The 15,688-nt window shown below is 30.1% G+C and overlaps 2 protein-coding genes across 2 annotated transcripts; one reads left to right on the top strand and one right to left on the bottom strand.

The window, feature by feature from the left end:
- Positions 1-5,787: 5,787 nt before the first annotated feature.
- On the top strand, positions 5,788-7,455 carry LOC129304148 (uncharacterized). Its single transcript, XM_054943819.1, has 2 exons — positions 5,788-6,220; positions 7,077-7,455. The coding sequence occupies exons 1-2, from the start codon at positions 5,938-5,940 to the stop codon at positions 7,238-7,240; spliced, it is 447 nt and encodes a 148-aa protein (XP_054799794.1). The 5' UTR covers positions 5,788-5,937; the 3' UTR covers positions 7,241-7,455.
- An 861-nt stretch (positions 7,456-8,316) lies between these two features.
- Positions 8,317-12,832, bottom strand: LOC129303696 (aspartic proteinase A1-like). The gene is made up of 14 exons (XM_054943174.1): positions 12,741-12,832; positions 12,061-12,436; positions 11,906-11,966; positions 11,537-11,631; positions 11,341-11,453; positions 11,011-11,179; positions 10,868-10,907; positions 10,692-10,756; positions 10,324-10,437; positions 10,102-10,166; positions 9,852-10,008; positions 9,648-9,767; positions 8,975-9,063; positions 8,317-8,855 (listed from the first exon to the last, which is right to left on the bottom strand). Exons 2-14 carry the CDS (start codon positions 12,427-12,429, stop codon positions 8,771-8,773), a joined length of 1,542 nt encoding a protein of 513 aa, XP_054799149.1. The 5' UTR covers positions 12,430-12,436; positions 12,741-12,832; the 3' UTR covers positions 8,317-8,770.
- Positions 12,833-15,688: the final 2,856 nt, after the last annotated feature.

Raw genomic sequence — 15,688 nt, 5'->3', positions numbered from 1 at the left:
TGAATGTGATATCAACTAATCCAATATGTGTAAATACGTTTAATTAGCACTTAATTTGTTATCTATTGATTAGATTATTGTTAAGAACTTACATGATTTGAAATATTTATTATTTTATATAAATAAGACAGATTATGGGAATATATCATACTAATTTTCATGAAATGTATCTCTAAACAGCAAAAGCCTCTATTGATGATAAATGCATACATTTATTGACGTGGAGACAACGAAGAGGATGATTTACATATACTTCCAACTTCTTCTCCAACCCCATCACCATCCAAAAAAATATACATAGTATGTATATGTACAAATATATAAATATACACACATATACATCAACTTCCCCTACTTCATAAAAAAATAACAAGGGGCGTCATTTATATAACTTATGGGTGTGTTTAGATTTCAATGAAAAAATTAATTACCAGAATGTGATGATATTTGAATAATTTTTTTCTAATATCTACTAAATAAAAGAAAAATGGGAAAATTGCCTAAAAAGACTTAACCATATTTCATTTGCTAGAAGAGACTTGAGATGTTAGGTCCTTCATTGTCATTAAACAAGAACTACAAATGACTAAATTATCCTCTCCAAATTTTCTCCCTCTCCCTCTCTCTTGCTCCCATCTTGTGTGATTTCCTGTACATTATTCTGGCCGATTGTAATTTCGATGGCAATGGCGATGACAGAGAGTAAGGTGAGGTCGATCGTGACATGTGACTTTCACTTGCCTTCTTTCTAACTCTTATCTCAATAGTGTATCGCCTACTTTGAATTCTTTGAACTTTAAAATCCTCTCTACTCCAGTCATCATCCTTTATCATCTTTGTTTGTCATGGACTCATGGCTTCTACTTTGCAATCTTCATGAGAGTGCATATTTTTCATATCATTGAACCTTCTCACAATATTGTAGCATTGGTTTGGGCATTCTTTTATTTGCTTCCCCTTTTTCATTTTAGATATGAGGGTTTTGCAACCTGTGACTATCATTACCAGGACATTATCATTGTTAAGATGCACTATTTGGGAAGGTATGTATTTATTGCATCTATATTCATGTCTAATATCAAGTCTAGAAAAGTTGTGAGATTTGGAGGGTATATTTTTAGCTAGTAAGAGATTACTAATTGTATTCTTCTAGTTTGATTTGAAATGCTTCAAATGCAATGTTTTCATATACAATCTTTATGTTTGTGAAATTTGATTAGCATGAATTATGTAAAAATTGATTAAAAGTTACTTGCACAACTACATTAGGTTCAAACTTCAACTTTGCCATACATGAACAGCAATCTAGCTTAGAAGCAAAAATACTTCATTAAACCATTTAATTTGATTGTGAAGTGATTAAATTCACTCAATCTCTCTACCCCAAAAGGTTCTTTTTTAAAAAAAAAAAAACCTTCATGGCTTATATACACGTATCCTACACTTATGACCTAGTAGGAAATCAGCATACCTTGATAATCAAATATATATGCTCTTCCAAAATCTAATATTTATGCTGATTTTGTTGTGATATAGCTATACTTTGTTCAAAATGTTTGATGATATTGTATTTCTAGCCAAAGATGGTTTTATTGCATATCATGATCCTATTAAAAATGTGAAAGAATATTTTGCTGGAATAGGAATCATTGTACCTGATCAAGTGAAGACCATTTCATTGAAAAGTAACTCAACCATAAGCCTACTAGTTAGATTTTTTATCTCTTCATTTTTTAGACTTTGGAGGAAGAAAATGGATCAAAGGAAGTAAAAGAACTGAAGGTCTTTTAAGACTATTCCTACATAATTGTATATATAACATATATTAGACTTGTTGAATCTAGGTGAAAAGTCTCTACATCCTACCACCTTTATAAATATCTTAAAAGATGTTCATTCTAAGTTTCTTGAGGAGAATTTCAATCATAGAAATTTATTGAGCATAGACCTTATGGACAAGAACAAGTTACAAAAGAGAACTTCTACAAGATATAATTTATTGCTTTGTAATTGCATTAGCTTATAGGGATAACTTGTACATGAAAAATCATCCAAGAGATGTAAAAGTTTGTATTAGATGGCAACTTATGTTTTGCTTTGATGTTTTGAGAGTTGTGACTAATAAATTGTAATTGTTGCAAAATCCATATGAGATGTACAAGCTTGCATTAATTCAATGTTAATGAACTTATTCATCAATTTATAATTTGTATTTCTCTCCAATATTTTTGCATGCCTAATATTCTAAGGATGTATATTTTTCAAAATATCCATATGTCTTTTTAAGAAAAAAGAGAAAATTTTTAGAATAGCCATTTGCTTTTTTAGAATATCCACATGCATTTTCAGAATAATCATTTACGTTTTCAAAATATTCATGTGTTTTCAGAATAACCATGTGTTTTTAAAATAACCATTTATGTTTTTAGAACAACCATTTGTATTTTCAAAATATCATTTTGTGTTTTCATGAAAAAAATTTCAAAATATGCATTTGTGATATTTGAATAACAACATGTGATATTCATCTAAGTTAAAAATTTTCAGAATATCAAAAGATATTATTTGAATAAATAAAAATTTTCTTACATATAATTAAAATTCAAATGCATATAATGAAAGAATTATATCATATGACCAAAAACCCTTGCTTCTAGTATTTCAGAATGATTCCAAGTTAAGAATTTTACAAATATTAAAAGTTATTATTTGAATAAATGGAAGTTTTTTTTTTTTACAAATAATTGAAGTTGAAATGCATATAGTAGAAAAATTGTTGCATATGACTAAAAATCCTAGCTTTTACTATTCCAGAATGCTTCTAAGTTAAGAATTTTTAGAATATCAAAAGTTGTTATTTGAATAAATGAAAGTTTTCTTACATATAATTAAAATTTAACTACATATAATGGAAGAATCACTGCATATGATTGAAGACCCTTACTTCTAGTATACAGAATATTTATATGTATTTTCAGAATATTCTTTAATGTTTTCATAAAAAAATTAAAAATATGTATTTGTGTTATTCGAATAACAACATGTGGTATTCATTTAAGTTAAGAATTCTCAAAATATCAAAAAATATTATTTGAATAAATGGAAGTTTTTTTTTCATATAATTGAAGTTCAAATGCATATAGTGAAAGAATAGTTGCACTTGATTGAAGATCCTCACTTTTAGTATTCCAAATTGACATATTGACATTAAAGGCCTTGTATTAAGTGTTACATAAAATTATTGACAATGAAAGACTTGTGACATATTGATAGTGAAGAACCTTGTGACTATTGATAGTAAACTACCTTGTGCAAAATGTTGTCAACACAAAACCCTATTCAACTTTTGCTTTTTTTTTTTTTAATCATCAAGGACATTTTTATCATTTAGTCCTAAAAGATTATTGCCAACAAAGGATTGACCTCAGTCTTAAATCTCTCCCAACTCATTTTCAGCAATTAATTTTGTGTTGGAGTCTTTTATGACAATTTTTTCAAGAAAAAATAGATTATGTAAAATTGAGTTTGAAAAAATTGGGAATGTTTAGATAAATTTTTTCAAAATTATGATTTTGAACAGTATAATTAATTCTAGAAAAATATCCACAAACAGGTCCGCAAATCCTCGTCGCTGCTGTTGGTATTTCTCAAGTACTTCTTTTTTTTTTTTTTAATAAACAACCAATATCCGAAAGTACTTTTATTACATGGTTCATGATGGAAGCTGTACTTGAAATATTTTTATTTTCTGAAAGATTAGTTCACATTATTGTGAATGGCGGATATGTGATATCCCCTTTATCTCAAATTATAAGACAAAGACAAGATTATACATATTAATAAAACTTTACAAACTTACTTTTTTAAAATAAAAATATAAATTAAAAATATCCTTCATTTAAAATAATTTTAAAAATATATGTATGATCATTTAAATTCTCTCTCCACTTAAAGAATAATATTAAAAAAATATTATTAATAAAACTTTATTTTTTTATTAAATTGTTTTACATTTTAGGATGATAAAATTCTTTCAATGTTATTTTATATCAATATATCACTTAAATTTGTTCCACTGAATTCCTCCTTATAAACAGTAATTAGGGTAGTTTTGGCATTTTAAAACGTGCACCAATAATAGTGTACCAAGGCAAGGGCATTTTAAATGTTTGACTCTATTATTTTTTATTATTAAAATTACTTATTTTATTGTGAATTTCATTTTTTTATTCATTAGTTCGATCTATCAACTCTTGGGCAAAGCTATTATCCTCCTCCTTTTGTTTCTCCTGCTTTGGCTGTCATCCTCTTTTTTATTCATTACTTTGGTCAATCAACACCTGTCAAATACCCATTCAATTCTCTCTTCCTTGAATAAAAAAAAAAAAAAAAACTTTAGCCATTTCACTAGAGGTTTGCCTCAACTGGCGCTTTTTCTTTTTTTTTTTTTTCATTTCTCGAAATTTCACTCGGCTCCCTACCTTTTTCACTTGTCTTCCTCTTTTCTTTCCTTCGAAGCCTTTCTTCTCTAGCTAGCCTTTCTTCGCTCCCACCGCCGGCTCCCACCATTGCTTTCACAATTGATCCACTGTACACAATTTCTGTGAAGGAGGTGAGGAAGATTGTGAGTGCATTGCAGCTCGAGAAGCTCAAAGCCAAACTGAGGCAAATCCCAGAGACCTTGATTTCTTCCTCTAATTATGTTCGAATCTGTGTTGAAGGATGTGAGAATGAAGATCAAGTAATAGTTTTATGCGACAATGAATCAAATCAGTTTGTTTGGAGGTTTAATATTTGGGCTGAGGATAAAGTTATTTATTAGTTTTTTTTTTTGAGATAAAGATAATGTCATTGACCTTAATTGAAATTCTTTTACAATCTACATAATTAAAATTAGAGCTCATGATAGGATGTTGACATGCTTATATAGGGTGTCAGTTTGTTTCTGCTGTTTGCTAGCTTTCTCTTCTTTCATTTAATGTCATTTTTATAATATATTATTTTAATTTTTAGCCATGATTTTTTAATCTCAAAGTCACATTGCTACTATCTAAACTTATCCACAAATGAAAGAAAGCATGGAAGGTCTATTGAAACGTGTGATTGGTCATTGTAGTTATGATATACTACCTATTAGCTTTTTGGCCAAGTGGTAGCAATAAATTAATGCATTAATGTGACTTTTCAATTTATGAATATAGGATTATTCTTTTCTCTTCTCATAAAACATGTTTTACTTTTTTATTGAAATTCTTTCATCAAATATTTAGTAGTATTGAAATGAGTTTTTCTGTGTTATGCTTCTTACAGTTATAATTGTCTTCATATAACATTGTATAATTTGAATTCTTTAATAGATTATCTAAAACCATCTCATGAATTTTTATTTTATTTATTTTACAAAACATGGGGTATTATATTGACTCTAGATATTACAATAACTCCTATATTTGGTGCTCTTACTAATATTGAAATAAATCTCCTTATTATTTTCATAAATATTGTATGATTAGTCCATTGTATTTCAGAGATTTATGGCAATGCAAGAAAAATTAATTATACATTTAGATGAAATATAATCATTAAATATTATTAATATCTAATTAGTTAATACTTTCCGTGCAACGCACCGGTGGTGAAAGCTAGTTTTGGAAAAGAGAGAGCACCCTGTTACGCTTATCGAGGCGGGCAGCATAGATTCTCATCAAACTTGTTCAGCTAATTCCCCATATTCTCTGCTTCACGTGTTCACGTAAAGCACAACAGAAAATTCTTCGTCAACCTCCCTCAAAAGCATTAAAGAAGACCCAAACAAAAACAGAGACATACTCAGAAGAACTTTTCTTTCAAAATCTCTCCTGATCGTTATTTTCCTCCTTCATCGTACATAATAATAATTGACAGGGTCATTGAACCACGTTCTGGTGCAAATTAAAGATGATACAGCCTTTGTTTGGTCTTGTGATGGTGGAAATGGCGGTGGTCATGACGATGTCGTTTGGGAGTCCGATAAGGAAAGTGATGGTGAAGGGGCTTGATGCGTTGAAGCAAGGAAGAGGACCGTTGGTTACCAAGACAGTGGCGGCAACCATGCTTGTGGTGTTTGGCTCTGCGCTTTACACGTTAACCAACGTTCAAAAGCGCGTTCACGAAACTGGTGTTCTCGGCCACACCGATGAAGTTCTCATAGCTCAACATCTATTGGAAGTTGCTCTAATGGGTAAAACAAACCCCTCTCTCTCTCTCTGGTTTTTTTTTTTTTCAAAATATAGTTAACAGATTGGGTCAGACTCAAACATTATCAAATTTAATTGAAGATATTTTTCTCAAAAGTGTTTTCCACATTCACAAACTCAAGTTTAAAACCTCGTGCTTAAATAACCATAACTCTTTTCATCAAGATCAATGCCCTTTGATCAAATGCATTTGCTTTTCCCAAACAATATTATGGCTAAAGAAAAACATACATATAGTTCTCTAGAATTTTTTTTAATAGCACTCTATGTATGTCTTTTAGCCATAATACATACAGAGTTCTCTAAAAAAAAGTTTCTTCTGGAGAACTCTATATATTTTTAAAATTATTTGCATATCTTTAAGAAAACTGTGAGAGGTTTGCATATTTTACTTTCATTTTTTGGTAAACTTTTTTTGTAAGTTTAAACATGAAAATGGATTTTTTTTTTTCATTTTTGACATAATCAAAAGAAAACCAGTATAATTTACTTGTTCATTTTCATAAAAAAAAAATGCGTAAGTTTCAAAATTTTAAAAAGAAATTAATGTGCTTCAAAAAGGGGGGGGGAGAGCAAAAGACAATTCCCAAAAATTACTCTCGTACGAATAATCTCGTGTCATGAGAACCAACAATCAGATCAAATGAAATAAAATTTAGGTCTATTAAACATGCTTTTTTATGTGAAAAAAAATCTTATAAAAATTGCTTTTAGTTAAGCCTAACAATAATCGATTAGCGTATCAAATGGTCAAATTTACTATTATCATTCCCCCATATATGTCATATTCATGAGCCTATTGAATTGAAGTAGCAAATATAAGGAGAATCAATTTTGCAGGGTTCTCTCTGTTCCTTGCATTGGTGATAGACAGATTGCATTACTACATCAGAGAGATTACTACTCTGAGGAGAAGCTTGGAACTAGAAAAGATTTTTAACCACAATCATGAACAGCCCAAGAGCAAAAAGTCAGAGGAAACAAAGAAGCAAAAGGCTAAGTAACTGAACAAAGAAAATGCCAAAATTCATTATTTTGTGTGTGTGTGTGTAGGTTACTGCAAATTTGTTGATTGTCACTAATTGAAATGAATAAGTGAGTGATGTTGCACTCTAAAGTTTGCTTATTTCAGCTGTTATTTTACTGTTAAGGAAGAAAATATGTGGAACAAAGTTTAGATATGTTCTATCAATGGAGATATAATCGTTCTGTGAAGTAATTGATGTTTTACATGAATTTTAAAAGCATATTTGGATAACCTCTATAATCAAATTTAGAATCCAAAATCATAATTTAATAAAAATATATCCAAACAACCTCATTATATGTTAAAATCAAATATAAATCCAAAATTATATGTTTTTTCAAAAAATATCCATAGACCTATTTTACATACCAAAATCAATTATAAACTCATAATTATGATTTTTTTTAAATATACAAACACTTGTCATACATGTTAAAATCAATTATAAATTAAAAAATATAATTGGTAAAATAAAGTTTACATAATTTTTAGATTGATTTTTAGGAAAGTATAACTGGAAAGTTGAATTAAAAAGCAAGCAATAATAGTTTATGAAATAAATATTGTTTTAAACTCATTTAGGTATATATTTGGATGAGCCAAACCTCGAAACCTTACGTCAACCAAGGGTAGGAAGAGGATTTATTTGAGCGGGCAAAAATCAAAACAAGATAATTAAAAATTGAAAGTGAAAAAAAGATCAATAATTAAACACGCAACATTTCAACAGTCAAATTAGAAAATAAACTTATTATTGTACTCGAAACTAGAAAACATATAAATGGAGGAGAAATAGAGTGATAATATGTCATAAAAATTTTCAAACCCCCGGCTTGTAACACATTCAATATCAATGTAAAATATTACTTTACTAAATAATTACATGATTTGATAATTTTAATAATTAATAACGGTTGAAAGAGTAACTTTGATTTCTGTGCAATTAATGGTTAATATTAATGCAAAAAAATGTAAAATGGGACCCATACGCAATTCCCAATCGTTTTCAAAATTTCAATCACCTCCACTTCTAAACGGCAACCAAAACCGACATTGTGAAATACTGTGTCGTGATTTTACCAGTGTTTTGCATATATCACAACACAATTCAACACAGATTATCATGCCACCACACTTTAAAGTACTCAACTAAACATATCCTATGCGGCTTGTGAGTGGGAGACACTCTCAACCAATACAAGCTCAAGGCCACCCGTTATCCATCATTTTCAATATTCGTTCCCTTCTATACTCACATAATGACATACCATATACGCACCAGTTTACAAGGCACACAATAAACAGAGTGTTCTGCCTTGTACTTGCTATGAAAGTAAGTAATCCGACTAGTTTTCTTTTTCTTTGATAGTGGTTATAACATTGGACTAGATAAAGAGGTCATGTGGGGTGTGTTTTCTAGTAGTTATTACCCATAATTTATACAAAGGAGCACTCTTACATGACGATATGAACTGCCAAGAAACTGAGATGAGTATAAGAGGTGCACTCAAGCAGCTTCTGCAAACCCAATTCTCAGATTTCCATAGTCAAATACTGTATGGTATGTACCCATAAAAACGTCACCCAGGATCCTGCATAGCATAGCATAATAGAACAATCATTAGCTAATGACCTTCTACCCATCAAAGGCAATCATGTTAAAACTAAATATTGAATTAAATAACAGGGGAACCGATTGTAGGGCACATACCAGAGAGGCCCACGTGGGGGCGGAACATCCATGGCAATAAATCCACTAACGCACTGAGCTACGTCTCCTTCACCAACTTTGAGGACATACTGATTTTAAGAGACCAACAAAAACAGAATGAGAGAAGAGATATTTTGCCGAGTCTTAAGAAATCCAAATTTCCATATTCAAAGAATATTACTATTATCAAGGAAATCACAAGTTGCATGCTTGAGTACTTGACTTAGCAGCCAGAGACCTACTAAGTGGACCGAAAGGATAATTAAAGCCAAGTGAGGCGCAGTTTGACTAAACCCTTCCAATAGACACCTCCTCACGGGTTATGTCTCCTAGTCCTACAGCCACAATTAACTACACCTATCCAGAGCAGAGTATTCTTAGATGGTATAAAATCATGCCTTACGAAATCCAATGTAGTGTGTTCTTTATAAAATCACGCCTTACGGCCTTAGCATGCCTCTCCACAAGTAAGCCAGTCCCTTTGTGTTGGTTTTTGCTTCTCTTTTCAGAAAGAGGGAAGCCAATGTTTTGACCTTCTATTTGCGCCCATACCGAACCCCAAAACCAGACAAACCAAGGTTCTAAGCCACCATTTTTTAGCAAAAAGAAGTCTAACAAGATGCATCCTTTATTGGTAAAATAATTTACAGAAAAGAATTGGAAATTGCTGCACCTGCTCAGGAGTGAGTTCAAATATCTTCCCTCCAATTGTGAAGGAAATATTAGGCATCGATGCCAAACTGTTACAGTCAACTGATGATTCACCCATTGGACTAGGCAGTCGTTCACAAAGCTACAATGACAGATAACATTTAGCACAAGATCGAGCATATAACCTATGCAAGGCCTACAAGAATTAGGTGGAATGATCACTCACCTCATTAACATAGTTAAGTATACGCTCCTGGGTTTGGTTCTCCCTAAGCTGGTTTTGCATCCATACCACTGCCATCTCACAAGTGGAGCACATGCCATCACGCAAACCACCATGGCCCCTTCCCGCACTCTCATTAACAACACTCTCGATACCCATGCTAATTACAAAGACAAAAATAGATGTTCCTAAAGAATATTCATGACATGTTATGTCAATCAATTCCAAAATAATATCTACGAAAGAATCCAACCTTACACCTTGCACACCATCAAAAGTGCATAAACCAATTTGTGAGCATATTTTCTCCGGTTGATCCTGCATTTTTAAAATAGATGCAAGTCTAGCAATCTAGATGTGAAGATTCATTAACTGACAGAGACAACATGTGTTGACCACAGATAGTTGTAAACAGTAGATGTTAGAAACCACTGACACTAATGTAAATAGAAGATGTCATAAACCAAGTATCTACCTTGGCAAGAATCCTCTCTATTATAGTTTCTCCATACTGCAAAACTAGAGCTTTGCACTCTTGACTCACAACTCCTGTGGCCCCAATTGCATGATTGACTTCAGTAATAATAGCCTGCAACAAAGGGATAACATTATACAACATGACTGAGACTCATGGAAATTATATGCACTGGTAAACAAATTCTTTTGATAGGTTTCATCAACATCAAGTGAAAATCCTTAGCATGACTTGGGAACACTAAGCAATAAAGTATCACGCTCCAGACAAAGTTTTCTCTTGCACAACACGCGCGCATGCACAAACACACGCGCACAGAGAGAGAGAGAGAGAGAGAGAGAGAGAGAGAGAAAGAGAGAGAGAGAGACCGTAGGACCAGCCAACAAAGAGGTTCCAGAATCAGCAATTGCTGAACAGCCACCAGCACAAAATCCTAAATCAAGGAATGCAATCAATGTAATATCAAATAAAAACTTCTTAGAGAAACACATGTTCTTATATGCATAAGAAAACTAAATGGATTGCAACTTTCAGATTTTCTTACCCGATGATTTACCAGCAATTAGTACATCACCCATATCAAACTGCCAAAAAGACCAAAAGTAACATGAATTCGAAGATGAACATGGATAGATGTAAGTTATAACCACGAAATGATATATCTAGGATGGAAGACAGAAACACAACCTGCCAATAACCCTTTCTGGTCACTGGTACATATGTGTGCTCACCATTGTAATGATTAGGGTCCTTTCCACCAAAAACAATCTCACCTCCTTCTTCATCATCAGCATTACGGTTAAGCCAAAAAGAGAAAACAGGTTCATTTACAAGACCTTGATTAACCATGTTATACCTGGAGAAGATCCACTGATCCAGTTAGAAATCTCAAATTGAAAAATGTGACCCAACTTCCTTATAAACATCATCAACCTCATGAATTATGGTCATTATAACCAGCATAAAAAAAACCTGCCATGTATGCCTAATTATTACTTTAATGCCAAGAAATCATACCAGACAGGTACTGCATTTCCGACAGATATCTCTTGAAATCCAAGACCAAGTATGCCATCAAACTTTGCAGCTACAAATGTGAGACCAGGCTCCCTCGTTGCCTCAATAAACTCCTGAAAAGTATTGCAGTAGAGAAATCAAACACCTGAATTCCTAACACACAGGCAGGTATTACCAAACAATTTACCATTACTACCTGATCCTCCACCACAAGATCACCAAGTTTCACACGGTCTTCACTAAAGAACCCAGAAATAGCACCAGTTCCATAACGTATGTCAGCAGGTTTACCTGCAAGATACCAAAGTATCTTCTGTTATGAGGAATTTACACATCAAGGGTAATTTTTGACACTTACAACAGTATTTTAGGAGACATATGTATGAAAGTCTCAAGGATAACACTTTAAGACAACGAAAACATTAACTCATGGTGAATTTAGAACAAAGGCCACAGCTTCAGGAGCACATGCTAGTTGGAGTTGATAAAGTTTTTCAAAGAACTAAACAACAACAAATAAATAAATAAATTCGAATCGAAGTGAATGAAAACTCAGAAACATTACCATTCTTCTTATAGGTACTTGAATGCCCAGACTTGTACCTAGAATGAAAATAGCAAGCAACCTGCAGCAAGATGCAGTGAAACCATTCTGTTAAATTATATAACGTAGGATAAGTATTCAAATGAATATTCATCTTTGATAGAATGGGACCTTACCGAAAAATAACATTTAGATGAAGGAACCCATAAATTGGAACTGCCAGTGTCAAATATTACTTTGAACTTCTGTGGGAGACTGCCAATGCCAATCTCACCAAAGTATTGAGCATCCAGATAATTCTTAAGAGGCAGAATATCAGTATCTTCTCCGTAACCTGATTTCCCATGTTGATAATTCTCAACGTACCCTTTCAAAAACCGTCTCTCCTTAAATTCTAGTTGGGCAGCAGCTCGGTTGTTCTGATCAAATTTCCACTTTTTCAGTCCAATTCTGATCAATCCATCACCAGAAAAAGAAAATATAGAAGGCAACAAGCACAAGAAAATGAAGAGACTGGCTACAACAGGTCCACTCCTAGTTTCCATCTTGTTCCTGCGTATTTTCACAACGATTTCATATTAAAAAAGCAGAATCCATAGAAAATTTCAAGCCGAACGCCGTTAAGGAAATGATCATCATAAACTAAGACAACAAATGAGAAAAGACAATAATTCCTCGTCAATTCCATTTTCTACTCCAGTACAAGAAATCCAAAACAGTAGGGAGGTCAAGGAAGGAAAACCACGACAAAACGAAATTACCAACACAAATCCAAGCCACAGTGATGCAACCACACAAGAAAAGGACGATTATCAAAAAAGAAAACGATCAGAAACAATCGCCAAAAATCAAGTACCTCAAAGTCCAACCTTCAGAGCTCCAAGTTAGAAGTTCGAGGAGGACTGTCGTGAATGAGATATTTTATAGAGAGAACAATCCGGTTCGTACAGTTCAACTGCTATTGGATGTCCCAACGGAGCGGTTACGGCATGTAAAATTAAAAGTAAAAATGAGATAATCACATTTTTAACCTAATTTGTCTTCCTTATTAATTTAATATTTTTAATGTAATTTTTCTTCATTTAATCCCTTAAATTTGGTTCAATTATCAATTTGTTTTTATTATCTAAAAATAATATAACATTATTAAAATTTATTAAAATAAATAACAGAATATTAATAATAATTGTATAAATTAAGTATAGTTAATTAGATATGAAAAATATAGGCTCAAAAAGTTTAAAAAAGGTCAAAAAAAAAAGATATTAGATTAATGAAAATTAAAATGATTTTAAAATTAATTTTTTTTATTTAATTATATATACATGCAAAGTTATTAATATATTGTATACGTTACATTAATTTAAAAATTAATTTATATTTTAAAATTTAAAGAATTGATATGATAACTTTAAAAAATATAAGAAGTTAAATTAATAATTAAGTAAAATTTAAGAGGTTAAAAGTTTTATCATCTCATTAAAATTGAATTAAACTACTATTACAATTCGTACAATGATTTGAGGACAAAGTCCAAAAAAAAGAATTTCGCGTCTCAGTCCTCAAGGACTCCCGATTTAAAAATAAAAAATAGTTTGGTGCGCATCAGATTCTTCGTCCAATAGTTTGATCGGCCCATCTCTACTCGGCTAAAATTGGGTCAAACTATATGTCCAAATCATATTGGCCAGATAAGATTGGATAAAAACTAAATTGACCAGAATAGATTTGAGTCACACTCTCATAAAACTTGAATCGAGGAAAATAAAAAGAAATTAAAAATTATTTTCTTTAATCTTTTTTTTGGTACTCTTTTTTTTATTTTCTTTAATATTATTTATAAATTACTATTAGCATATTTTACAAAAATAAATTAAAATTTTAAATTTCATTAATTATATTTAAAAATTTAATAAATTTCCATATCTATTTTTAATGAGGACAAAAAGATTATTTTTTATAACTTTTTATAATATTTAATAAGGGTATAAAAATAAAAACAAATATAAAAATAATCAAATTTCCTATAAACAGAATCAAAATTATAATTTAAAAATTATAAGTGTCCTATAATCTTCTATCTCTACTATACAAGTAACACTAGAAAAGTACTTTAATTTTTTAAAAAAATTAATTTTAAATATAGTTTAAAAATTATAATTATAAATATAAGTAAGTATTAATATCCTTTTCTATTTTTTTTAAGTATAGCTAGATTTTATCACCTGCATGGGAAAATTAAAATTTTTAAAAACAAATTTTAAATAAATATGGATTTTATAGTTTTATAAAAAACAATAAAATCAACATGTAAAATAGAATTATATAAACAATTGCAATTTATTTATATAAAAAATCTAAAAAATTCACTGTTATGCTGCCAAAAAAAGCCTGTGTTTGAACTCTCATCCTCTTTTCTTCATCCCCTCAAATCAAATAGACCACAGATGCCTACAGAAATCAAATATTTAAAAATTAATTTGATAATTTAATTAAAAAGTGATGTCATCTAGGATAATATGTGGATTCATGTTTTTGGTAATAACTTTACAAAAATAATTGTGCATAAAAGGAGTGAGGTGAAGTTTTATATGGAAGCACAAATAAATAGGATAACATTTGAGATGAAAAAGTAGCTACAACATTAGTAATAAAAGTTTAAATATTTTCTAGATAAAATAGAGTGCCTTCTTCTCTATTTTATTTTAAGTGTAAAAGAGTAAATTAAACCTCAAATTATAGGATCAAGAACATTTGAGACCCTAAATTTATTTTTTATTTAATATTTTCTCTCAACTTTTAAAAATGGTGTAATATAGTTCTTGCTACTAACAAAAGTTAATTTTGACCCTTAGTATTGCTAGAAGGAAAAAAATTAGTGATGGACAAATTCATCACTAATAAGCAAAACTGGTCACTAATATTAGATTTAGTAATGGATTGTTCGTCATTAATTTTTGTCACAAATATGGAGTCACTAATTTGGTGACTGAAATGAATCCGTCACCAATTTAGTGATAAAAAATATCTGTTACTAATTAATAAACTTTCATTACTAATTTATTTTATAACTGTCATATTGCTACTTAGACCTCCATGTCACATCACCGCCATATCAATAATATATTTTAATTTTAATTATCTTTAAATGTGACATTGCCTCGTTTCAAACCTAATATCTCTCTCTTTTCATATGTGCCTTTTACCAGTTATGTTATGATGACTTTTCATTTTTAATATACAAAATTTAATATATATTACTTAATTAAATACATATATTTAACTTAAATGTATTTTTATATATTTAATATATTATTATTTAAATATGTTAAAAATATATATTAACATATACACACACTAACACATAAATATATATTATTAGTTAATAAATATATTATTTAATACCAAATAATATTTATTATGAAAATAAATATTTGTATATATCATTTTATATTATCTATGTTATAATTAAAATATTTTCATATGGTTAAAATTTTATTTTATATTTAAATTTACGTAATAAACTAAAAAGTATTTTTTATTTTTATATAATTTTATATTGTATATTTTACTTATAATAAGAGAAAATTTATTTGTGTAATTATTTAATTTAGTCATTTTGAATTTTTTTGTGAAACTTTCTGTGTATATTATAAATTGTTTATTTTTATAAATTTTTTCAACTCATTTTACTAATTTTTTAATTAAAAATATTTTTTATTAATATAAAGATTTAGTGATAAAAATTAGTGGCAGATTTAAATTGGTCGCTAAGTTTATAAAATTTGACCAAAATATAACGAC

The sequence above is a fragment of the Prosopis cineraria genome, unplaced genomic scaffold (genome assembly GCF_029017545.1).
Source record: "Prosopis cineraria cultivar Desert tree isolate PC_DT_omini unplaced genomic scaffold, ASM2901754v1 PC2, whole genome shotgun sequence".
Classification (NCBI taxonomy): domain Eukaryota; kingdom Viridiplantae; phylum Streptophyta; class Magnoliopsida; order Fabales; family Fabaceae; genus Prosopis; species Prosopis cineraria.
This window is presented reverse-complemented; position numbering and strand designations above follow the sequence as displayed.

Excerpts from the sequence above, each read along its gene's own strand:
- LOC129304148 (XM_054943819.1), top strand. The coding sequence starts at position 5,938 with ATGATACAGCCTTTGTTTGGTCTTGTGATGGTGGAAATGGCGGTGGTC. Across the intron at positions 6,221-7,076 it reads ATTGGAAGTTGCTCTAATGG|GGTTCTCTCTGTTCCTTGCA; the intron begins GTAAAACAAACC and ends TCAATTTTGCAG.
- LOC129303696 (XM_054943174.1), bottom strand. The coding sequence starts at position 12,429 with ATGGAAACTAGGAGTGGACCTGTTGTAGCCAGTCTCTTCATTTTCTTG. Across the intron at positions 10,757-10,867 it reads AATTGCTGGTAAATCATCGG|GATTTTGTGCTGGTGGCTGT; the intron begins GTAAGAAAATCT and ends TCCTTGATTTAG. Across the intron at positions 8,856-8,974 it reads CCCCCACGTGGGCCTCTCTG|GATCCTGGGTGACGTTTTTA; the intron begins GTATGTGCCCTA and ends TATGCTATGCAG.